Source organism: Schistocerca serialis, chromosome 9, assembly GCF_023864345.2.
Source record: "Schistocerca serialis cubense isolate TAMUIC-IGC-003099 chromosome 9, iqSchSeri2.2, whole genome shotgun sequence".
NCBI lineage: Eukaryota > Metazoa > Arthropoda > Insecta > Orthoptera > Acrididae > Schistocerca > Schistocerca serialis.
This window is the reverse complement of record NC_064646.1, coordinates 375,748,015-375,773,249: the sequence shown is the minus strand read 5'-3', so window position 1 is coordinate 375,773,249 and position 25,235 is coordinate 375,748,015. Positions and strand designations below refer to the sequence as shown.

Sequence of the window (25,235 nt, the reverse complement as noted above, 5' to 3'; positions counted from 1 at the left end):
ATTTTTCTTGGTATTCTTCCCTCTCCCATCCTCTTCACATGCCCAAACCATTTTAATCTATTCATTTCAATTTTTTCAGTGAACTTTTCCACTCCAATTCCCTTACTAACATCTTCATTTTTCATTCTCTCCTTCCTCGTCTTCCCTAGCATACTTCTCAGAAACTTCATTTCACTGGATTGCATCCTATTCTCCTCTCTTCTAGTCATAGTCCAAGTCTCTGAGCTGTAAATTAGTATAGGTGTGAAGTAAGTCTTGTATAGCACCAGATTGCACCTCATTGGCACTTCCCTTCCCTATACCAAGCCCCTCACACACTGGTAAAATGTATTACTCTGTTGTATTCTTTTGCTAATTTCTGTCTCCAAACAAGCATTCCCCATTAATACACTTCCCAAACATTTAAAGTTGTCCACTATTTCAACTTCCTCTCCCTCAATATGAATTTGTCCCTCGCCCTCTCTATCACCTCTGGTTACCACCTTGGTCTTGCTGTTCTCCACAGTAAATTTCATTCCATATTTCTCGACCTTATCATTTAGGATGTCTATTTTTTTTTTGTACCTCCTTACTGCTTGTGCCCCACACCACAATATCATCCGCAAATAGTAACAGCTTCATCTTCCTTCCTCTATGAGCTTCTTTCATCTCTCTGACTGTTTCAACCATCACCATTATAAATAGAAGAAGTGATATCACGCTTCCTTGTCTTAGTCCCGTAACATTCTTAAACCATTCAGTTCTCCGCCAGTGCCGGTCCCAAGCCCGGGGCCTCACCTTGCAAGTGGTGAGGAAGGAGGAGGGGGAGGAGTAACAACCTCGTTAAAAAACCTGGGTCCATCTGGGTCCAGATGGTAGTACCCTGTAAGGGCCCCTCATCAGGGTAACAGGTGAAGACAGACAATGGTTGGAAAGCGGAAGAGGATGTTACAAGTCCCAACGGTGGAAAAGCAGAAGAACTGTCTTCGTATCTTACTTCCTGTAGCGTCTGCACTCCAGAGGGACAGCTACAAACAGCGTCTGTTCTCCATGTTAGGAGCAGCCTAAACACATACTGGCAGCAGCTCTAAAATGCCTTTGGGAGTGGCGACCCCATTGTAATAATAGCCTATATATGAAATGGTACTTCAAAACAATGTCCCAAATGTACAGAAATATCCCAAAAATAGGTGAAAAATTTGAACATATGATGTCACCGGATGACATATCTCACTGTAAGTGCAGTGGTCTGGCCTGTGCCTACAGGGATGATTGAGTGATGCGGGCATTTTATGTAGGCCCTCCGATTTGATTTTTAGCAAATTGTGTCAATTCTGAACACATTTTGTAAATGTGATCTGCTGTAAACATAGAAGTTACTGTCCTCACTGTAATGAAGTAAAAGCTGTTGTTATTTTGTATTTCTTTCCTTCTGTTCCTTTTTTTTTGTTTACTGACATTATTTAGTATAGAAACCGTACGCCGTTTCCTAGTAATGACGGGATTTGGAAGCCTATACTCATCTACTAGTGACACCATACAGCAGACTTTTGTTATTACTGTACTTTACAACAAACCAGTGGAGACAGCAAGACCAGTAAATAATAAGTGTTACCTCAATGTAAACAAATAATTGTTTAACATAGTGAAAAATGTACTGCCTGCCAAATGCAAGACTCGAACCCCGAGCTCCACAAGCTAAAGCTGTGCATACGGGCCCAAAGTCACACCAACATGAATACCTGACTTGGGTTGGGACAATCAGATGTGACAGACCAACAGCCTCAATCGCTGCACATGCTGCGATGAACGTCAACTGGTGACGTCACACATTCAACATCTGTCATCCACTTTTGGGGCATTTCCCAACATTTTCAACCCCATGTGTCTTAGATTACTTGCCTCAGTGTCATCTATGTCGCGTCAGAGGTTTTAAACATTAATAAGAATCACCCTAAGAAATATGCAGATGCAGCCCATGACTGAACATTTATTGGAGTATCATGTAAAAATTTGAAGTAAATCAGTCAAGCGCATGTGCAGGGAATATAATTACTCTAGGACTGAGGGACGAAGACTGCAGCTTTGGTAGCGCCTCGTTCCCTAGCAGAGCGACATGACCAGGAACCCACAGAAACATCACACTGGCTCCAACAAGAGTGAGCAAGTGACAGTTTTCCTGGACTCACTGCACTAAGGGATGGGCGATGTACAGCACAAATAGACTTTGAAGAGCACCAAGTGAGTCTGAGCAGAGGAAACAATTGAAAAGGCTGTTTGGCCGGATGTATTCTGTGGCCTGATAACAGGGCAAAGAGCTCAGCTGTAAATATTGAGGAGTGTGCCGGAAGCTGATATCTGAAGACACGGGTGCCAATGACGAAGGCATATCCAACCCCATGGTCAGTCCGAGAGCCATCAGTGTATACAAAGCTACTATCGCGAAGCTCCATGTGAAGGTCTTGAAACTGAAGGTGATAGACCAAGGCTGGAGTATTGTCCTTAAGAAGCAAATGAAGGCTAAGGTTAGCATGGGCCCCTTCACGAAGCTAAGGTGGTGAAGGGCTCACACTCACCAGGAAAAGTGCAGGTAGTGTGCAGTTGGCCCACACGGCAGAGGAAGGGGTGGAACTGTTAAAAGAACTAGCTCATTTGCTATCGCATTGCAAACGCAAACGCATCTGTTTATAACGAATGCAGTTTGTCATTGTGGGATGACAGTTAAAAGCGCAGAGAGCAGGTCTCGGTGCACGAACTGCATCGCGGCATGCCTCAGTCCACCAAGGGACTGAGACATGACATGGTGAAAAGGAAGTGTGAGGAATGGAATTTTCTGCAGCAGTAAGGATAACGTTGGTGAGATAGTCCACCTGGTCATCACAACTGGGGAAATCTTGTTCTTAGAAGGTCGCCAGGGAGGAGTAAAGCTGCCAGTCAGCCTTAGTAAGCTGCCATTTGAGCAAGCACGCGGATGGGGTAGGAGTGAGCAAACAGAGAGCACACGAGAAATGGTCAGTCGAGTAGGTGTCAGTAAGAATTTACCACCCGAGACGATGGGCAATTAGGCAGTGCAAAAGGATAGGTCTAAATGGGAATAGGTGTGAGACGAGTTGGAAAGGAAAGTGGGTGCTCCAGTGTTAAGGCAGAAGATGTTAAGTTGGTTAAGAAGGTCAGCCAAGAGGACACCTCTCTGGCAGGTCCTGGGAGAACTGAAAAGGGGATGATGTGCATTAAAGTCACCGAGTACCAAAAATTGGGGTGGTAGCTGCCCAATAAGCTAAAGGAAGTCTGCCCTGGTGAAAATGAATGATGGAGGTACATAAATGATACAGATGGAAGAAGTCAGGTGGGGAAGGAAAAGGCGAACTGCAACAGCTTGAAGACGAGTAGTCAAGGAGATGTGTTGACTGTCAATGTCAGTCACCCCATGAGATGGAACGCCGTCCTCAGAGGGAAGGTCAAAACGAATCAGTAAGTAATGTGAAATCTCAAAGCGGTCATGAGGGCACAATTTCATTTCCTTCAGGCAGAGTACAAGGGGACGCTGAAATGCTACAAGCAGCCATAAATCCTCCATTGGAGGAGAGTCGTGATGAAGAGATGTAGTGGTGTCACCTCGGTGGCTGCCAAGTGACAGCCGGTGAAGAATCGCTACTACAGGGCACAGAAGGAGGAGGATAGTGCTCCATGGGGTCCAACATAAGAATCAGCCTGCTTGTGCAGTTGGTCTGTGGAGTCCTACGCTGAAAAACAGTTGGTGGTGCGCACCGGCGACACAGATGCCAGCCGGGCGAAGGTTTCATGTGGCGGCACCGTCGAAGAGAATCTTCGAGTCGGCAAAGGAGAAGACCGTTTGCCTTTGGTGGACTTCTTCGAGCCTTTCTGGTTAGAGGAAGTCTTGGGTGTTGTTTGGCTGGAGGGATGGAGGAAGTCTTCACGGGAGTACTCTTTCTGGCCTACCGGTTGTGTAGCTGGTGGCTTTGCCCCTTGAGGCAAGTGTTTGCCAGATTGTTGCACATCTGGATGGGAGAATGGCGATGCTACCTTGACACTGGGCAATTTCACAACCTCAAAGCTGAATTGGAGAGCGCATGTCTGCATGGCCATGTCCTTCATGGAATGAGGGGTAACAAAAACAGAACTATAGGTACCAGACGGGAGAACGCAGGTTTTACAACTAGCCAGTAACTTGCAAGTGACCGGATAAGGCACCGAAACCATGACACTGGAAGCAGCGCATCGGGTTCGAAATGTATGGCCGGATGGTGATAACTTCATAGCCTGCTTTGAGCTTGGACGGAAGCACCACACTATCAAAGGTGAGAAAGAGAGTGCGGGTGGACACTAAGGAGGAATCTACTGTTTTCATTACACAATGGATGGCAATGACACCCTGATCAGAGAGTTAAGAATGGATTTCGGCCTCTGTTAGATTGTCGAGCAGCCTAGTGTAAATTACACTGCGGGAAGAATTCAAAGTCCTATGGGCTTCAACACAAACAGGGTAGCCATGGAGAAGTGAGGCAGCAAGCAGTCGTTGCACTTGAAAATTGGAAGCGGTCTTGAAAAGCAAGTGCCACTCCATAAACGAGATCAGTATTTCATAGGGCCAGCAACTGCATCTAAACCTTTCTGAATAGTAAATGGATTTACTGTGGCGAAGGACTGTCCATCTTCAGTACGTGAGACCACGAGAAACCATGGTGCAGTGGCAGTCTTTGAATCATTAGCTTCATTACATTTACGTTTTGTAGATGCTGAGTGGGAAGAGGATTGACTAATCGTGAGGAAATCCCCCACGATTGCCAGTGTCTCGGATGGTGCACTCCTTTCAACTGGGGGGCCCCTTCATAAGGGGACGCAACCGCCTTAGGTGATTGTTCACACCTCAGGTCACACCTCCCGAACACCTGGCAGAGGGACCAATTAGCAATTATGGAAGGTTATAGCTCAGGCCATCACCCCTCCCTATGCCTGGCCTGTAATATGGGGTATGTGCGAACACTACCTGTCGACCCGTGGCTGGGAATTATAAGGTACCTAGTCACCTACTACTCATCAGACGCATAGGCCAGCCTTCAGGTGTGCACAGGGAAGAAGAAGAAGAAGAAGAAGAAGAAGAAGAAGAAGAGGAACCTCGAACGCCAAAGCAGAGGAATGAGAGGAAATGGGAAACAAAGAAAGGAAAATGGAGTGAAAAACAAAGGTGAGACTGTTCTTGTGTCAGAGACAGAGAATGAAGAGCATTCCCAATAATATCCTAGACATGTTCCCCAAGTGAGGAGAAAAAGAATAGCAAGAGGATAGACATGCAGCACAGATGGGAAAAAATGCTGCAAAGGCTGGGGCCCTGTGGTAGCCAAGTATGAACCCGACAGCGAGTGGCGAGCCCCCTGAGAAGTGCTTAAGACATGTGAACAGTGTGTATAACATTAGCTTATAGTGATATGCGTTAAGGTGACGATGACATATGTACTTGTCAGGGGAATTTAAAGACTGACATGTTGAAGCAAAATATTTTGCTGTATCACTTGATAGTGGCTTTAAGGCTGAATAACAACAGCGAAATAATTTCTATAGTAAGTGAAGAAAATCATGTCCTTTACAAAAATCTCATGTACAATTCAGTGTGAGACATTTGTAGGTTCAAAGCAGGCAAAACTGCGCTTTTTGAATGACTTCTACAAGTACTGGTGCCATCTCAGCTTATTATACACCTTGATGCCTCTGAATTTCATGATGAAGTACTGTTTAAGGTGCATTCATTGATCTCAACTTTTTGTACCTGGAAGTAATTTTTATTTGTTTGGAAGTGCTTAGTATTATTTTATGTACAATTAAGAGTTTTGCTGTTTGATGCGAAGTTGGTGTACACTTGTTCCACTATCATCCTGATGTGCCTGGTGTGGATGTGTCGAAGCTGTTCATCGACACATTCATGTAATCTCAGACAAAGTTTTTGATAAGTTCTCTCAGGTCTTTGACAAATCAGGTCCACAGATCAAGAACACGAGTGGGAAAAGTATTCAGCTTCACAGAATACTACTTTTTTCCCTCTTCCATTCCAAATTTAAACTTGTTCGCACGCTATCGTTTGTTAATGTGTGCCTCCATTTTCAGTTGTTTAAGTAAGACTTCATTCATGCAAGAAGGATGCTTTAATGCCTAATATTTTAGTTATCTTAATAAAATTTTATGATCTGCACAAAAGAATTGGCAATGTCACAGAAAATGTCAGCACAGAATACTTTTCTTATTTGAATCTACCACAACTGTGTTTGTGAGGTCATATGTTGCTTTCTGTGAATTTTTGTACAGAAGCCAAAGTAAGAAGTTAATAAAAGACCACTCTAAAAAAAAAGCTACCTACTGGAGGGAAAGGGAGATGAGTTTATCATTAGATTTCACTTATATCTCCACTATTAATATTGCATTATCATGAAAAGGGAAGTTGCTATTCATCATATAGCAGAGATGCTGAGTTGCAGATACGCATAACAAAAAAAAAAATCTCACAATTAAAGCTTTCGGTCATTAAGGCATTCACCTTTTCATAATAATGTTACATTCTGTCCTGGATTTTCCACTGTTCACTTTTAATACAGCTTTAATACAGCTTGCCTCATACACCAATAAAAAAGGTAACTTGGGGGGGGGGGGGGGGGGGGGGGAGGAATAGGAATGATTTTTTTGTATCTCACTTAACAATTTAGCAGCCAAAAGTAATGTCTGCTGATGGACTATGTTACACCTAAGATAATCAAATAGATCTTTTCAGTAGTTCATTCTTTGTCTGTGTTTTTGGTATTGTCAGAAAGAATTCAGAAGCCAAAGATTTGAATCTAACTCTGTTTCAAATTTGATACAAATGATATCTAGTTATATCCACAGATTGCACTTCAAAGTATTTATTTGTCAGATTGGTTGTTTAGTTTGGGGTATAAAGAGACCAAGCTACAGGGACATCAGTCACTTTTTCCTGATGCAAGCAAGACTCAAGGTACAAAAACACCAAACCTAAAAAGAAAACAAATGGAATGAACAAAAAAATGGAGAAAACATACACCACAAGGAAAAGTAGAGGAAAGTATTAAACCCATAGAGCATATGGTCTGCAACACATTAAAATTTCCACCCCAAAAAGACAAGGTGATTTGAACACATGTAGAGAAAAGACGATCACGAAAACAAACAAATGCAAAGAAAGTGCAACAGAGTTAAAATGGAGGGAGGATGGCGCTCTCTGAAAGAAGGCTAAATGCCCATCCTTTGATAATATGATAACATCCCCCACCCCCACACTGAAGAATAAAACGTCAAACTAAATCTGCTGTTGAGGCATTGTCGCCCAACATTGAAGGTAGCATGCTGAGAAAGTTAAAAGGCCACCACAGAGGGGCTAAAAGTGGGCAGTCCAGCAAGATGTGGATGACAGTCATATGTGAGCCACAGTTACTCTGAGGTGGGTCCTCACGGCGGAGGAGGTAGCCATGTGTTAGCCACGTATGGCCAATGTGGAGCTGGCAGAGAACCACAGAATCCCTGCGAGAGGCCTGCATGGAGGTCTTCCACACATTCGTTGTCTCCTTAAGGGCACACAGTTTGCTGTGTGTACTGAGATTATGCCATTTTGTCTCCCAAAGTTGAACAACCTTGCGGCATAATAATGTTTGCAGGTCAGTTACAGGGATGCCGATCACCAGAAGTGGTTTCCGTGTAGCCTGTTTGGCCAGCCTGTCAGCCAGTTCATTTCCTGGGAGTCTGACATGACCTGGGGTCCACACAAACACCAAGGAGAGACTGAACTATTCCAGGGCCTGAATGGTCGCTGCCAAAGGATGGCGGGAGTACCACTGGTCGATAGCTTACAGGCTGCTGAAGGAATCGTTACAGAGAAGAAACGACTCGCCAGGGCACGAGTGGATGCACTCAAGAGCACGAGAAATGGCCACCAGCTCTGCAACGAGAACACTGCAGCCATCTGGCAAGGAATACTGCTCAATATGAGCTAACATGAACGTACGCGAATCTAACGTGACCATCAGCCATCGAGCTGTCAGTGTAAACCACTTCATGGTCCTGGTACATGTCAAGAATCGAGAGGAAGTGACAACAGAGAGATGTGAGGTTAACTGAGTCCTTAGGACCATGTGAAAGCTCCATGCAAAGCTTCGGCCTAGGTGTACACCATGGAGATGTACATGAATGGACCTCGAGTGTAGGTGGTTAAGGCAAGCACTCCACTTCAGACAGAACAGATCGGGCAAGAACTGCAGTCTTAAGCCCTGACCTGGGCCTCCGATGTGGGAGATGAACTGCTGTGGATAGGAAAAGGAGACGGTAATTCGGATACTCAGGAGAACTATGAATATGTGTGCAACGTAACTGGCACGCAGTTGTGCACGTCAGATCTGCAATGGAGGATGCTGATTACCAGACTTGTCCTAAAAGCTCCTGTTGCCAGTCAAATGCCACAGGGGTGCACTGTAAATGCAACACTTAGGTTGCCGCCGAACCATAAACCAGACTCCTATAGTCAAGGCGGGATTGAACAAGAGCTCTGTAGAGCTGCACCCCAGTTGGTGTTGCTCAGGCAGCAGAAGGCATTGAGGTGCTGCCAGCATTTCTGCTTCAGCTGACGAAGCCACGTCAATCAGGTGTCAAAAACCAGTCCTAAGAATCGATATGTCTCCACCGCAGTGAGGGGATCATCATAAAGTTCTGGTTCCGGATGAATGGTACCACGCCTACAGAAGTGCATGACACACAACTTCACGGCAGAAAACTGGATGATGATGATGATGATGATGATGATGAGTTGTGTTGAGGGGGCACTCAACAACACTGTCATCAGTGCCCTGACGAAAAGTCAACATGAAGTCTCACGGGTGAGGATGAAGGCTGTCCCCACATGCAGAGCAGTTTATAATGCACTAAAGTCTGCCGCCCTTCCCCACCAGTTTAGGGATGAGGCCTGATAGGTCACAAAATTTCACCACCCTGTTAACACTGGTATCGGTGTCTGCGAGGACGGTGGGCAGATCTCCAGCGAGACCCAGGGCTGCCCTAATACCAGTATACAGGACACACGTAGCCACAATATGCTGAACTGAAAGCGGCACACCACAAACTTCACAGAAAGGTGGAGCCTCCCCCCGTAGGAGGAAGCCATGTGTGAAAGGGCTATGCCTGATGCGCAGTCTGGTGAGCAAAACCTCCTTCCAGCAGCGAGGCTGACACGAAGTCCGCCAAGCTTTTGTGGTCGGTTTGAGCAACCGCAGTTTGTTGTCTGACACCAGCAACCATTCAGTCTCCCACTGACACATGATGTGTCTGTCAGAAAATGAGATAATTGCATGCAACGGGATGGGACACTGATGGACAGCACCATCCCAACATGCTTCCTTGGCAGCTTTATCAGCCATGCCGTTACCCTGCATCCCAACGTGGCCAGGTACCCAGCAAAATATCACCTTCTTGCCACGCGCGTTGGAGCCACTGTAAGCAGTCATGGACGAGCCGAATCAGCGGGTCTACCAGATAGATTTGGTGAAGCGCTTGCAGTGCACTAAGAGAGTCGGAACAGACAAGAAAACTCTTACAGTGATGTCTATGAATCCTCTCCAGTGTCATTAAAATGCCGTATAATTCCGCATCATAATTTGTAAATTGTTCTGGAAGACGTACTTTAAAAACCCTATCAGAGAAAACCACAGAACAACCGAGAGCATTCCCCTGCTGGGATCCATCTATATAAATAACGATAAAACTATGGTACCTACTTAAAATAGAAGAAAACAAAAGTTGTAGAAACCATATCTGGAGTACAATTTTTCAGGTACTGCGTCAAGCTTAAAATCACTTTGGGCCTCCAAAGACGGCAAGGCGTCAGTGCGTTCCATCCCTGGGTGTGTATTTTCGTGCCTGAGAGATCCAGATCCTTGAGGCAGTCCGTAGCACGTATACCAAATGGTGGGTCGCTTGGGGACGATTCCTGAACAGTCATTCGAAGGTGGGTTGGATCACCGAACTAAATACGAATGACTGGGGTGACGCTGAGATTTTCAGCGCCTATTGAGCCAAAAGGATACGCCGCCGAATCCAGAGTGGTGGTTCACCAGCCTCTGCACACAGACTCTGAACTGGGCTGGACCGAAAGGCTCCAGGCGATATCTGAATGCCCGCATGGTGGACAGCATCTAACATCCAGAGGTTACACAAAGGTACAGGCCGTTGTCCAAGGTGGTTACTAGACCTGAGGATGGACTCTGTGGCAGCCCTTTGGATCTCATGAGTGATATGGGCCACCGCCTCTTGTGCACAATCCTTTTGTTCAAAAATAGCCAGTTGACTGTACTGAAACCAATTTGCCCTTTGTATCATCCACCTGTGTGGTCTCCTGCTGGTCGCTGTCCCAGGCGGCAGATGAATCCACACTGGGAAAGGGTCACTAGAACGTAAATCTGGAGCCACTCCCACTGAACAGACTCTGCAATAGCTGAGGAACAAAAGCAAAGATCAATAGCTGAAAGACACTGTAGCTGTGGAAAAGTGAGTCACCTGACCGGCATTCAGAAGGCAGATATCCTCAGAAGGGACGAGTCGCTCGATCAGCTGACCCCTGGAGCAAGTAGTAGCCGAGCCCCACAGCACACTGAAGTCCCCCACAAGAAGGAATGGGCACGGGAGTGCCTGGAAGAGGTCTGCCAGAGAAAAATAGCCACTCAACCTTTAGCCCTGCCTACAGTAGTATCGTCTTTCCTGTATATGTGGTAGCCTCGTAATGTAGGTGTGTCTGTGACTAAGATGTGTTTCTTGTAAGCAGGACCGGGGAGGTCAGGGGGAACGTTACCGGTTCCGCATTCTTTAGTTTCTGCAATTGGGAGTCCGTATCTTCAAGAGCATGGTCGTCATTAAAAAGGGAGTGTCCTCGTTGATCCGAAGGCTTACCTACCGCTTTCTTGGACTTAGAATTACTTTTAGAAGGATGTTTTTCTTTACTGACAGGAGGAGGAGGCTGCCGGGGTTGCTGGAATGGCTTATCTTAGGTTGCTTCTGAAGTTTGGGGAATGGTATGTGGCTTAGGTGGTAAGGCTACTGCTGACAGCTTCTGAGCGACATCAGTTGCAAGTGGAGCGTTTCCCCAACAGGTACAGCGACAAGTGCCATGTGCTCGTACTTGAATCTGTGGTCTGAGTTTGTGTGAAGGCATCACACTTAACTATTGGTGTTTTAAGGGCTGATGCAAAAGAAGTTGCAAAACCAGTGGTTGCATGGCTTTGTAAGCCTTTTTAGCTTCACCATAGGGTATGCGTCTCTGTACTTTCAACTGTTGAATTTTCTTTTCGTCATTGTAAACCCCACACTTTCTGCTCAACACTGGGTGATACCCAGAGCAGTTAACACATTTCAGAGAAAGTGTACAACGTAATGTAATCGACTGTCGGAGATACAGTTTATCTGATGTGAAAAGTACGATGCACACAGTAAAGAGTAAGGTAATTTATTACATTGCCAGAAAATGTGTTTAATTTATTTAATTGTGAATATGTTCTTTTATGATTAATGGACTTGTTTAAGATGTTAGGAGTTTATAAGGACAGTAGACCAAAAAATCTTGGAAGAAGGAATGTCTGCAACTTCCGGGCACATGTTGGCTTGCCCGCCACTTCTTTGTCAGTATTGGAGGAAGATGGATGTGCTTTTGTGACAAGTGTAGTATAATGGATTTAGATTATCAATGTTGATAGTGAAAATGGTGAAAGTACGAATAAATATAATTTTTACCTGAAAGTATTTCAGATCCGGTGGAGTCTATTTCAAACAGAAGAACACCCAGGCCATGCTTGATATTGGAAAGATTATTTTGCAGACAAAACTACAAAAAAACCCTAGACAAACGAGATCTGCAGTGTATAATCTTTCAGCAGCAACTAAAAAATAATTCTTGCTGAAATTGTGCTGGAACTGGTCGTATTATTCACATTCAAAAACACGTGGTGAGAGAGTTGTCCTACCACAATATACCGCGTAAGATTCCACAAACAATTTTTCAGTTATCTAAGAAACAAGAAAGATAACAACAAGTACAACAAGAAGTCCCCAACTCATAAGTGGAGCCTCCACAATTGCCACACACAGCCTTCCCGTTACATCCTGTAGTGGTATGGCCAAATCTTTGACATTTATAGCATCACATGGGGGTTAGAAACAAAAAAGCGAACCTTAAGGCGGATATATCTGGCAAGGATATGTTTCGGTAATACGGGAGTACTAAACGTTAGAATAAACGTTGCCGATTTTTCCACTTTGCCACTAACTCTCCTCATAATTCTGCACCTCTGTGACCCCCACATTCTTCCACTCTTCACGCAACTCCGCGGGGCCAACCTCCATTATATCGGAGCAGGTAACCATTCCCTTACTATAGTTAAGGGTGTTATGCAATTCAGCCTTGATTGGGTAGTCACCTAAGGCCTTACATCCCAGAAGCTTCGATATTTGGGTGGAATTAGTAGTTCCAACCAAAAGCGTTGCATTACGTAGTCATCTGACACTTTTCAGAGACCCAGCAATAACTTCTAATGCCTTGTTAATATAGAATGGGGACATCTTCTCAAAGCTTCTCCCGTTTTGCTTCATTACAATGAAAGTGTTATGGCACACTAATGCCCTGTTACTATTACTCGGAGACTTCTTTTCGGGAGGACTGACCAACCTAGCCCTCTTTGAGGAGTGGGTGTAAGTGTTGCCTGACGGTACACCCATCCTGTCGGGAGTAGCAGTTTCATGAGAGAGTTCTATAAGGATCCCACAAGACGCTAAGGAAACAACCATCGACCCAGGCAGAGCCCTGCATGCCTGAGCAAGCCTGATTCAACTGGGGTGCGGCAGGTGCCCCAGAGGTTGCTCGCTAAAGACTGTTTCACCTCAACAGCCATTCACCTTCTCAGCACGTAGCACACCTTGAGGTTGAGGGATTTTTTAATAAGAGGTGAGTACCTTCCTCGCAGTCCAGGCGATGAAGCCAAAAACCCCATTCTCCGAAACACACAACATTCCACCGCTGCACCACACGGTGGTCGTTGAAGTATAACCAGAGCTTACAGTGACAGAGGACTGATGGCACTTACCACTCCCCAGCTCAGGAACCCCAGGGTCACCACGCCCGTACTCAGCAAATGAATGCTGAGCTCCTGAGGGGTGAAAACTGGAAGCTGTGGGCTACAGCCCATGACTGTGCCTTGTGTATGGCTCCCTGTAGGTGCCGCTCAGCAACACCAGTACTGGAGGAGCAGTATGAAATGCAGAAGTTGCCTGCATACAGAGAAGATGAGACCAATGCCCCCCAGCTGCTGCTACACTGTTAATGGTCACTAATAATAGAGATACACTCAATACAGAGCCCTGTGGTGCCCCATTCTCCTGGATATGGGGGTAATATGGGAGACAGAAAGTACGGAGCTACAGAAAATTTTTGATAAAAATTGGGAGCGGGCCCCGGAGACCCCACTCATATAATGTGGCAAGGATATGTCGCCAGGTCATGTTATAAGCTTTTCGTGAATCAAAAATGATAGCAACCAGGTGTGGGTGTCTGGAAAAGGCTGTTCAGATTGCAGATTCGAGGGAAACTAGATTATTAGAGGTAGAGCAACCCTGGTGGAAACCGCCCTGGCGTGGAGCCAGTAGGCCACATGACTCCAGGACCCAACACAGCCGCCGACTTACGATACAGTCTAACAGCTTACAAAGAACGCTGTTGAGGCTGATAGCTATCCACATCAAGAGGAGAAGACGTCGCTTGTAGTCAGATGAGAGATGTTTAATCATCTGGCTGTGGATGTGATCAGGCCCCGGAGCTGTGTCGGGGCAGTGTGCAAGGGCACTGAGGAGCTCCCACTCAGTAAACGGGGCATTATAGGATTCACTGCAGCGTTTAGCGAATGAGAGGATGTTCCCTTCCAGCTGCCGTTTGAGTGTGCGAAAGGCTGGGGGGTAATTCTCCAATGCAGAAGCTCGAGCAAAGTGCTTGACAATCGCGTTTGCGTCGGTACATAGCTCGCCATTTATGGTAACACTGGAGACAGCTGTTGGGGCCTGGTACCCGAAAAGACGTTTGATCTTTGCCCAGACTTGGGAAGGTGACGTGTGGTGCCCAATGGTGGAGACGTCTCTCTCCCAACACTCCTTCTTCCATTGTTTGATAAGGTAGCAAACACAAGCATGGAGCTGTTTAAAGGCTATGAAGTGCTCCAGGAAAGGGTGCCGCTTATGCCACTGTAGAGCTTGCTGACACTCCTTAATTGCTTCAGCGACTTCCGGCGACCACCAAAGGACTGCCTTACGCCTCAGGCACCCTAAAGAGCGAGGGTCGCGTTTTCTGCCACAGAAATAATTGTGCTAGTCACCTGCTCAACCATCACATTGATGTTACCATGTGGGGGAGATTCAGCGGTGACAGCAGTGGTGAAAGTTCCCAGTCCGCCTTGTTCAAAGCCCATCTGGGCAGGCGTCCGTGTGCTTGACACTGGGGCAGTGACAGGAAGATGGGGAAGTGGTCACTACCACACAGGACGTCATGTGCTCTCCAGTGGATAGATGGAAGAAGTCTTGGGCTGCAAATTGATAAATCAATGGCTAAGCAACTACCATGAGTCACACTGAAATGTGTGGCGGCTCCAGTATTTAAGATGCAGAGGTCGAATTGTGACAGTAAAGTTTCGATATCTCTTCCTCCGCCAGTAAGCATGGTACCACCCCAAAAGGGGGTTATGGGCATTAAAATCTCCCAGAAGTAGGAAAGGTTTAGGGAGTTGATCAATCAGTGCAGCTAACACAATCAGGGGTACTGCACCATCTGGAGGAAGATATACATTGCAGACAGTTATTTCCTGTGTCACCCTTATTCTGACAGCCACAGCTTCAAGAGGGGTTTTAAGGGGCACATGTTCACTACAGACCGAGTTTAGGATATAAATGCAAACTCCTCCTGACACTCGACAATAGTCACTACGGTTCCTGTAATATCCCTTATAGCCGCAGAGGGCAGGTGTCCGCAATGCTGGGAACCAGGTTTCCTGGAATTCAATGCAGGTAGCAGGTGTAAAGCTTAACAGATGTTGCAAATCAGCCAGGGGGTGGAAAAAACCGCCACAATTCCACTAGAGGATTACATCGTGAGACTGAGAAGGTATGAAACATTCAATGAGGCAATTTACGCCTCAGAGTCACCTGCTCCCACCGATTTATTGCCTGAGCAGTCTATATCCATTGTGTCTGAGGGTCTGGCGAGATCTAGGTCCTCAGTAAACGCCAAGATCTCTAACCCCATCCTCAGCCGCACAGCTTGTAGGTAGCGGGAACTAGACCATATTGGTCTTAGGTGTTTTATTTTTGGATTTCTCTCGCTGCTCCTTGGGTTTCCCTGCCTGGGAGGACTTCACTGGCTCAGGCTCCGGGACTGAGGATGAGCGTGAAGCCCTATGACCAGCTGCTTTTGGGCTCTTCAGCCACTGGTGGGTGTCGTCTTTCCCACGAGAAGAAACCTGGGGAGTCACCCAAGGGATCCCTTCCTAGCGAAATAAGCCACAGAAGCCACTTCTCCGGCTTAGAAGTGGGGACGGACATCCCCGATGGTTGGGGAGGGGTGGGGTTGCTCCCAAAGTAGGTGGTGCAGGAGCGACAGGGAGGGAAACGCCTCCCACCATAAAGGGGGCAGGTGTAGTCTTCTGGTTCTGAGAGTTGACCTGGGTTGGCAGAGCTGATGGTGCCAGAACTGTTGTAGCGGAGGTGTAAGACGATGTCATATGCACAGGGTGCAGGCGGTCAAATTTTCTCTTAGCCTCAGTGTAGGTCAGTCTGTCCAGGGTCTTGTACTCCATGATTTTCCTTTCTTTCTGGAGAATCCTGCAGTCAGGCGAGCAAGGCAAATGGTGCTCTCTGCAGCTGACACAGATGGAAGGTGGGGCACACTGAGTATTGGGATGTGATGGGCATCTGCAATCTTGGCATGTGGTGCTGGAAATACAGCGTGAAGACATATGGGTGAACTTCCAGCACTTAAAGCATCGCATCGGGGTAGGGATATAGGGCTTTACATCACACCGGTAGACCATCACCTTGACCACCTCGGGCAATGTATCACCCTCAATGGCCAAGATGAAGGCACTGGTGGCAACCTGATTATCCTTCAGACCCCGGTGGACACGCTGGGTGAAATGTACACCTCGCCACTCTAAATTGGCACACAGCTCATTGTCGGACTGCAAAAGAAGGTCTGTGTGAAATATAATATCCTAGACCATATTTAAGCTACTATGGGGTATGATGGTTACAGAAACATCCCCCAGCTAGTCACAAGTGAGTAACTCCCATGACTGGGCAGAGTATGCTGTTTTGATCAAGACTGACCCAGATCTCATTTTGGACAAGCCCTCCACCTCCCCGAACTTGTCCTCTAAATGCTCAACAAAAAACTGAGGCGTCATCATCATGAATGATTCCCCATCAGCTCTCGAACATACAAGGTACTGGAATGAATAAGATTCGCTGCCATCCTTAGTCTGACGTTCCACCCATGGTATGGCCAGGGAGGGAAACAACTTGGGGTTGTACTTCTGTGCTTTGAATTGAGCTCGTGATCACTTAGAGACTGCTTGTGTTTCAACACCAGCAAGAGATGATGGACTATGCTTCATCGTGTGTCATTCGCCCTGATGCCGCCCACTCCGACGAGGGGGCCTCCCCACGGGCGCCACCCACCCGCAGCAAACGCCACCTGAGAGGAAGGTTAAAGTGGACCAGGAAGAAATGCAAGAGCTCAAAGCAGTCACGAGGATGCAATTTTGTTTCCTGGGAGCAGAGTACAGGTGGACAATGTGATTCTAAGAGCAGCCATAAGTTCGCTTTGTTGGGAAGGCTGCAAACATTCCATCGGAGAAGAGTCATAGCGAGGAAAGGGGAAGAGGGAAAAAAACGAAATGGTGGCTGCTAAATGCCAGCCTTCAAAGACTCTCTGCTACAGGTTGCAGAGGCTTGAAGATCGTGCTCCAAGAGATCTATAGAGGCACTGGCATTGTCTCCCTGTCAGTCTGCAGAGTCCAGGGCAGCAAAACACACACCAGCAACACGCAGATCGTAAGGGCGAGGGTATCACATGGAAACCCCGTCTAAGAGGATCTCTAAACAGTAGAAAGAGAAGACTGTTTACCATTGTTTGACTTCTTGGAGCTTTTCCGGTTGGTGGAGGAAGACTCAGATGTTTGTTGGCTGAAAGGATAAAGGAAGTCTTCACAGGAGTATTCCTTCTGTCCTTTCTGGCCTGACTGTTGTGCAGAAGGTGACTTCGCCACATAAGGTGAAAGTTTGGTGGCTTGTTGCATAGCAGGAGGAGGAGGAGGAGGAGGAGGCAGGGATGCTACCACGACACTGGACGATTTCACAACTGCAGTGGTGAATTAAAGATCGCATGTATGTGTGGCCATGTCCTTCATGGAGCAAGACATAACACGCACAGTACTGTAAGTGTCAGATGATAGAATGCAGGGTTTCCGACTAGCAAACAACTTGCGAGTGACTGGGTAAGGCACTTCCTTCATCCGCATCTCCTAGACAGTTCGCTCTTCGAGATACACGAGACAAGATTGGGAGGCAGCGGCATGCTCGCCACTGCAGTTGATACAGCGGGCAGAAGGAGGTAGACACTTGCTGTCGTGAACTTCTCTACCACAGGTTACACATTTGGCCAGGTGTTGACACGACATAAGAGTGTGGTTGCAACGATGTCACTGGTAGCAGCACATCAGGTTTCTCCTTGTTTAGTCTTGCGTTTCTCCTACGGCATGGTAATGGAAGAAAATTCTTTCAGATCGTACTTAATAGCATCATATGAGGCTGTTCTATTTGAAGAGACTGCTGGGGTTGTGAGTGGGGAAAGTTTAAGTCAGTTCATGTGCGGACTATCCACCATGGCGCCACTCACTCCAAACTGGGGCTTGCCACATGGGCACCACTCAGCCACAACAACAACAACAACAACAACCACATGGCCAATAATCTGTAGTCCCTGTGCCCCAGGCATGACAAGCTCATACTCCATGGCATACATCGGGAGTGTGCAGCACAGGCACCAACAGTGGTCAGGTGCTTCCATTGTGCAGGTACTTGATAACCGCCAAACAATGGGATGGCTACCACGATGTATTCTGGGTGTACTACAACAGGAAGGAAGGATGCCAAGATGGTAGGGCACAGAGTCAGTGTATACACCATAGTCAGCGTCCTTCCCTGCACGACATTCATTTTTGTAAAATTTGGAAAAGATGGCAGGTCAAAGTCAATGATGTGGACTATATAATCATTAACGGAAGGTGAAGATAGTGCTGAGAGTGAAACTAGAAATTCAGACCCAAATTGTATGCCAAGTCCAAGCAGGGTCTGCACCAAAAGGACCATCTGACGGAAAGTAGAGGAGCGAAGAGATAGAAGAAGTGTAGGTTTGCAACACAGAAAGAGGAAGCAATGCTGCAAAAGTTTGGGACTTGTGGTAACCATGTACATGCTCACCACAAAATGGTGAGGGCCTTGAGGGAGGGGGGAGTTCCCTCAGGGTAGTAATGTACTGTACCAATGAGAATGGTTGAATGTAATGGTTTCTTTTGGCACAAGATATGAACTTATTATATTTGTTTCCGATATCGAGAGTGACAGAATAACTTTTACTGATCCGATTGCTATGAATATTAAGGTTGCTTACTGATGTTAATATTTATTTGTTGACAGATGGACCTATAGCTTGGCGCAAGGCCCAGGTTAGGTTGGTGTGTGACAATGTGCTTTTGAGTTGGTGAAGCCAATCAATCTCAACACAAAAATAGAAAATAACATTATTATAACAGACTGATGTTGTACATCTTATTTCTGATATGCTGGTAATTCCAGTGATGTAGTTACATTCTAACCTAAAAAAAGAAAATGTCAGCTAACTTTATTTACAAATCATTCAGAAGTACTGGCTTCCATGATTCATCATGTAAACCATGGCCATCATCAGTACGTAATGGAAAAGGCGCTGACATTATAAGTGCACTTTTTATGTGATCTGGTCTTCCATATAGTCCTTTCACAGAGCTTAGCTTTCTTGTTCTGTCCACCATGTATTCTGATACAGATGGTATATGGAGCAAAACTGTTTTCTTTGAAAAGGACCCCTGGACAGCTGTTAGAAGTTGCACCTTTTCAGCTTAGTATGCACACAATCCAATGGTCAAATTAATTTACGATATCAATACCTGGAAAATTGTGCTAACATCCTTTGATTAATTTCCCTCTGAAGGTGGAATTCCTACTTCCAACTGCAGTCAGTTTTGCATTTGTGTACTCTCTGCAGTTTCTTGATGCTCACTGCTTATGACTTCACTTCACTGGTTTCTTAACTGGACAAAAATTTACCTCTACAGCTGACTAATTCAAGGAATATAATTCTTCCTCTACACCTGCACTATGAGAGAGTTCTTTCTGTTGAGGAGTATCTTCTTCAGGGCGCTTTTACCACATCAGATTTGTATTCGGTTTCCCGCTCCAATGACTTCCTTCATCATTTTCAGGAGAGTGTAGTAGAATCTTTAGGTACTGCATTTATGTACTTCACTTAGTTGGCCATCTAACAACCTAATGAAGTGTCCTGATAATGGTGACAGAGGAAGTCACTGAGAGGTCAAATACAAATCTGATTCAGCAACAACTCTGAAGCCAAAGTATATTGCCATGAAAAGTTGCATTTTCATATTATTACTGTTCAGTTAAAGTCACTTGTAATGTTATGTCATAGCATTTAGAACACAGTCATCAGTAAAGCATCTTGACAGTAAAACAAAGTCTTGAACTGACTGCTTTAATTGCCATCCTGAACAAAGATTTTTTTGGTAGTCTTGTATATCACTCTTTTATGGATAGGCAGTAGTCAGGAATGTCATTGGAAGTATCCAATTCTACCCATCTGCTTTGACCCATGATGTAATTGTGCTGTATGTGACGTCAGTATGGCATGGTATTTTTGAGTTTGTTCATATTTGTTGATGATGTGGTGTATTTGGTGGCACATTCTGGTGATGGATGTTGACGTGTGGAGTTTAACATATGGAATTGGGTTCATTTGAATCTTCATAATCATTGTGATAACATGGGTTTATTGGAGTCTGGATAGTTGGTGCTGTAACATGGATTTGGAAGCATTTGCTTGGCTTTCACTATTATTTTTCCTGTGGTTTATGTATTTGGCATTTTTGTTGGGTTTGATTAGTTTAGTGCTTGTTGTGCAGAATGAAATTTAATATTTTTTTATTGAGCTTTTGTTAGAGATGGATATGACTGATAAGTTTACCAGTTTTTCGTTATGTGCTGCTATGAGTAAATATATGCTGTCACCGATAAAGTTTCTACAGCTTTTTGGATTAATACCAGAATATGTTACATACCATGCCTATGGGCAGCACATGAAGTAGTTGAGCTTTCCAGTGTCTTGGACCAGGGTTCTATACATGTGACATTGTTAGCACATCATCTGGCTTTTAATATGTGGTGGTACCTAGTTCGAGAAATCTAGGTTTGGAGTAAGGGAGATTGTGTTGCTTACATATTACTTTTGTTATAGGTCCTCTATGAATTTTCATGTGCATGAAATTGGTGTGAGTGTTAGAACTGTTTTAGATTGGTTTGCTTACTATACTGAGGGGTGTTCAGAGTATATGAAGTACAGGGGCAAGTAGGGCGGGCCAGGGATCATTGCTGAAACTGATGAATCGCAGGTCAATAAGTGGAAGCATGAGAGGGATGGTATTCACGTTGGTTTGTGGGTGTGAGGTGCTTTATTTTGCAGGGGTGGATGGGGGTATTCTGTCTGTGTAGTTAGGATTTTGCAGAGTCTTGTTATGAGGGCAGTTGGGCAATTGTGGGGCTTACTGAGAAATATATTGAAGACGGTAGTACTGTTGTCAGATGTATTTTCATCTTATAATGGTCTGGGGTGGAGTTTTTATGACCACTTAGTAGTTAACAACAGTATATAGTTTATGGGGCAGTTAAATTTGTTATAGGAAGGGGGAAGAGCTGCTCTTCCAACCTGTAATCTCATTTAGATGATTACTGCTGGCGGAACAGATTTCCATAGGATTATTGTGTTTTGTGAGTGCTCTGGGGAGGATGTATATGCCGAGTGAGGGTAGGGAGTTGAGGGGGCTGGGTACAGGGGGGGGGGGGGGGATAGGGTTGTGGGTATTGTTTATGGGGTTGACAAGGTTGTTACTGGATGGAGAGTGGTGTCTAGATGTTATTTTGTTTTCTTTGGAGAGGACATCACACACATCCATGCCCGAGGCAGGATTTGAACCTGCGACCGTAGAGGTCGCGCGGTTCCAGACTGAAGCACCTAGAACCGCTCAGCCACCACGGCTGGCTATATACCAATATAACACATTGCACCATCCATTAAAAAAAAAAATTAATAATAATAATCTCAACTCGCAACATAATGCTTCAGCCACAAAACCAACAGGAATTTTACACTTCACTCCACCTATATAGCTCAAATCAATCCCACAATATCAAAAAACCACCATCTGCAATTCCGAAAAGCATAATCTGACATGTCCCTTAACCTATATAGCTCAAACGAAGCCCTCGAGATATATATATATATATATATATATATATATATAAAAAAAACAACAACAACAACAACCTAATACCTACAACTCTGAAAAGTGGAATCTGACATTTACCTTGACCTATATAGCTATTTAAATAAAATAAAAAATAATAAAAACAAAAAAACACAAACATATACCTACATAACTCACAAAGCACCACCAAAACCCTAACAACACAAACACCCAGAACCCCTCCATATTCACTACATTAATTAAAAAACAACCAAAATAATATAAAAAAGGCAAAACAGAATAATTAAAAACAAAAGTTACTTGCCAACAAAAAGACTCCAACAAAACCATCTAGGTTGGACACACACACACACAAAACCATAACAACTCACTGAAAATAAAGCACACTTCCAAATCCACGTTACAGCACTGACTACCCAAACTCAAACAAATCCGTGTTACCACTGTGAAAACCAAGGATCAAATGCACATGTTTAGCTTAATGTATAACATCCATCACCAGAGGGTGTCATCAAATACAACAGATATGAACAAATTCAGAAATACGCTGCCATAGTGTTCTAACACGTCACACACACCACCATTAAGTCATGGGTCAAAGAAGACAGTTAGAATCGAGTGCTCCCAATGATCCTCATAACTAACACAAAAGGAATTACTGTACATTCGTTCTAACTGTTCAAATGGCTCTGAGCACTATGTGACTTAACTTCTGAGGTCATCAGTCACCTAGAACTTAGAACTAATTAAACCTAACTAACCTAAGGACATCACACACACCCATGCCCGAGGCAGGATTCGAACCTGCGACCGTAGCGGTCGCACGGTTCCAGACTGAAGCGCCTTTAACCGCTTGGCCACACCGGCCGGCACATTTGATCTACATTTTTTATTGAATGCTATCCGTAAATACTTTTCACTGGAAATGGCGAGGATTTCACAGAACCCCACACATACGCATTCATCATCAAACATTCAGACAATATCAAAATCGCTAACTAAAATTAATTTTTACACTACATACAAGTATTTACCACTCAGATAATCACTCATGTTAGCAAGCCAAGATTGGGATTCGGGAAGGCGGTCCTCAGATCAAATCTGGCTGGCAGATTAATGATGCAGGGAAGTATGCTGGCCAGCCTGGATGTGGCTTTTGGTAGTTTCCTACGTCCAATTATGTGAATATTGGGCCATCAACCTATATCTTATCTGAGTTACACGACTTGCAAACATTTAAAAAATGACAAGACTATTTCACATGGGATAACAGACACACAGAGATGGAGCACACAAACTGATTCCCCGTGGGGGAGAGAGGGATGGGGAAGGGGGGGACAGGGTGCATGGTGGTGACAGGAGGGCAGCTGGCAACCCTCTATCACTGATACTACCAAATCACACTTGGAATAAGGCCAGGAGAAAGAAGAAAGTAAATATTTCTCAGATTAAGACACGAGTTATTCTGTTTTACAGTGGTTTATGTATGCACCAATTTAAGGTCGTAATTTGCATTTACTTAATTTAAATAAGACACAATGTTACTAAAATTAAATGTAAACAGTGACAAGACTATGCACGAGACTAGCTAATATTGCAGGAAAATAGGACACACAGATCTATATTAAATGAATTACGTTCATTGCTTACAGAGCAATTATATGACGGTCCTGGGATATCTATCACAATATCTGGCGACTCACTCATTTCTGATATTCAGAGGCATTTCAGAATACACTTGCCAGCTCAGTAAGAAAAGATATTACATGGCCTGTCAAGTAGTCAATTAAGTACCACTGATAGCAAAGGTCACAGACATGGAGATAAAGACCCTGTTCAGAAATAAAACAACGTACTACCATGGGCAAATACACAAAGAATTATGAAGTTCTAGCTGTTTCTAAAAGTCTGAGCAATTACAAGCGAAAAAGTTACCATTTGAATATTTCTTTCATATTTGTGAGAAATGATAGTTTATAAATTATTTTATATACAGTATTTAGAAAAAAAAAATGGTTGCTCTTGTAACCTGCATACCTTAAGGGCTTTCATTACCTCCCACAAAATACTAGCTCACAAAACTCTGTAGCAACAATAATACACATGCATTTCTAAAATAAAAGAACCACAACGTAGCAAATCTAACAAGTAACTACACAGCAACATATAAAAGTTGGGCATACCAAGTCCGCTTTACTCCCATGCACTTTCAAGCCACGTTTCTTCAATTCTGCTTTAAGCTGTTCTTTAGTCAAGTTATGAAATTCCGTGCGATCAGTCCTGTCATCAGATGAGGAACCAGCCTCATTGTGAGCACGTGACAAATATCCTTGGCCCTTTCTGAAGTTACTGTTAGAGACTTTAGTTTTGCTTTGAGATGGGTTCTTCTTGGTGCCCATTACTCAGCATTACTCTACTACTTTCCTCTCATACGCTAACCTTCCTCCACCATGAAGTACATGCAACTAAAACCACCAGATACAGGTCTGTTAGTATTTTAGACATGTTAATATACATGCTACCAGTTTTAAAGATTTTACTGTTACTAGCAACTCGTGTAGGCATAGTAAAAAATAATTTTCCCAACAATATACAAACGCGCTGAGAGAGATATATTTATTTACCTCTTATCGTGTTTTAAACGTATACAACTTAGATTATTTCTCGCTGCGGCATAGTCAAAATAGTCTAAAATGAAAAAGCACAATCTTCATCACACACCACACATCGCTCACATCAGGTGATCAAAACTACAAAATTGAATATACAGCAGACGTCATCATAATCGTTGATTGTACAAAGCAACTGTGATTACACAATTCACACCTAAACCCATTGGCCAAACATGTTGCCAATATTAACCGAAGTCGTTCCAGAATTTTTAACAAGTAAAGTAATGTATAAATTATACATTCATAAAAACTGACAGGGAATATCACATGTGCTATTTTATTTGAAAACGCACCACTTATCCGAATATTATAGTGTTTAGTCCGAATATTCTGCTTTATCTGTTAACTTTTCATAAATTAAATAAACGGAAATAAAATATCTTTATTGCTTCCTATGCGAAATACATTTTGAAAGCTCCTCCTAAGTGTATATAACGTTCACGATTATCAGTTTTCCTCTAGGGGGGGGGGGGGGGGGAGCGGAAGTATCGCAAATCTGAAGAGGGCGCTAGTGTTTTTGTTGTATGGGGCAAAGGTCAAAAGTGTAGGGTTGTGGGAGGTTAATACTAATGTTTACATTTTGCTGGTTGGTAAGTTGTCACCACGATTTGAAATGCAGTTTATCACGGAACTATTTTCGTTGTATGTAAACTATTGCTTCTACAAATGCAGTGATATATACCAAACATAGTTTCAAAATGTAAGAACAGAATAATGGCTGCCAAGCCCTGGAGTTGAACCCAGGCCCGTGTTGCTAGAGCAGCGAAAAAGGCATATATTGTGTTAAATGGTAGTATCTGTAACTATTTTCATGACACATCTGAGTATTATACATGTTCTTATGAGTAAAGAATGTGCTAATACGTGTTTCAAATTTCGTGGTCAGATTAATCACAATGTATGA

At 44.3% G+C, this 25,235-nt stretch overlaps 1 protein-coding gene across 4 annotated transcripts in view; it reads right to left on the bottom strand.

Annotated features, from left to right (window-relative positions):
• LOC126418709 (vacuole membrane protein 1) overlaps positions 1–24,751 on the bottom strand; it is a 91,793-nt gene extending 67,042 nt beyond the window's left edge. The window contains exons 1-2 of one of the 4 annotated variants that reach the window (XM_050085609.1): positions 24,284–24,601; positions 23,843–24,124 (exon numbers count right to left, since the gene is read on the bottom strand). In XM_050085609.1, coding sequence (XP_049941566.1) covers positions 23,843–24,058 — 216 coding nt within the window. In that variant the 5' untranslated portion in view covers positions 24,059–24,124; positions 24,284–24,601. Of the gene's footprint in view, positions 1–23,309; positions 23,419–23,842; positions 24,125–24,283; positions 24,602–24,624 lie in introns of those variants that run through there. The other 3 variants (XM_050085612.1, XM_050085611.1, XM_050085610.1) reach the window with 3 other exon arrangements.
• Between the last annotated feature and the right edge of the window lie 484 nt (positions 24,752–25,235).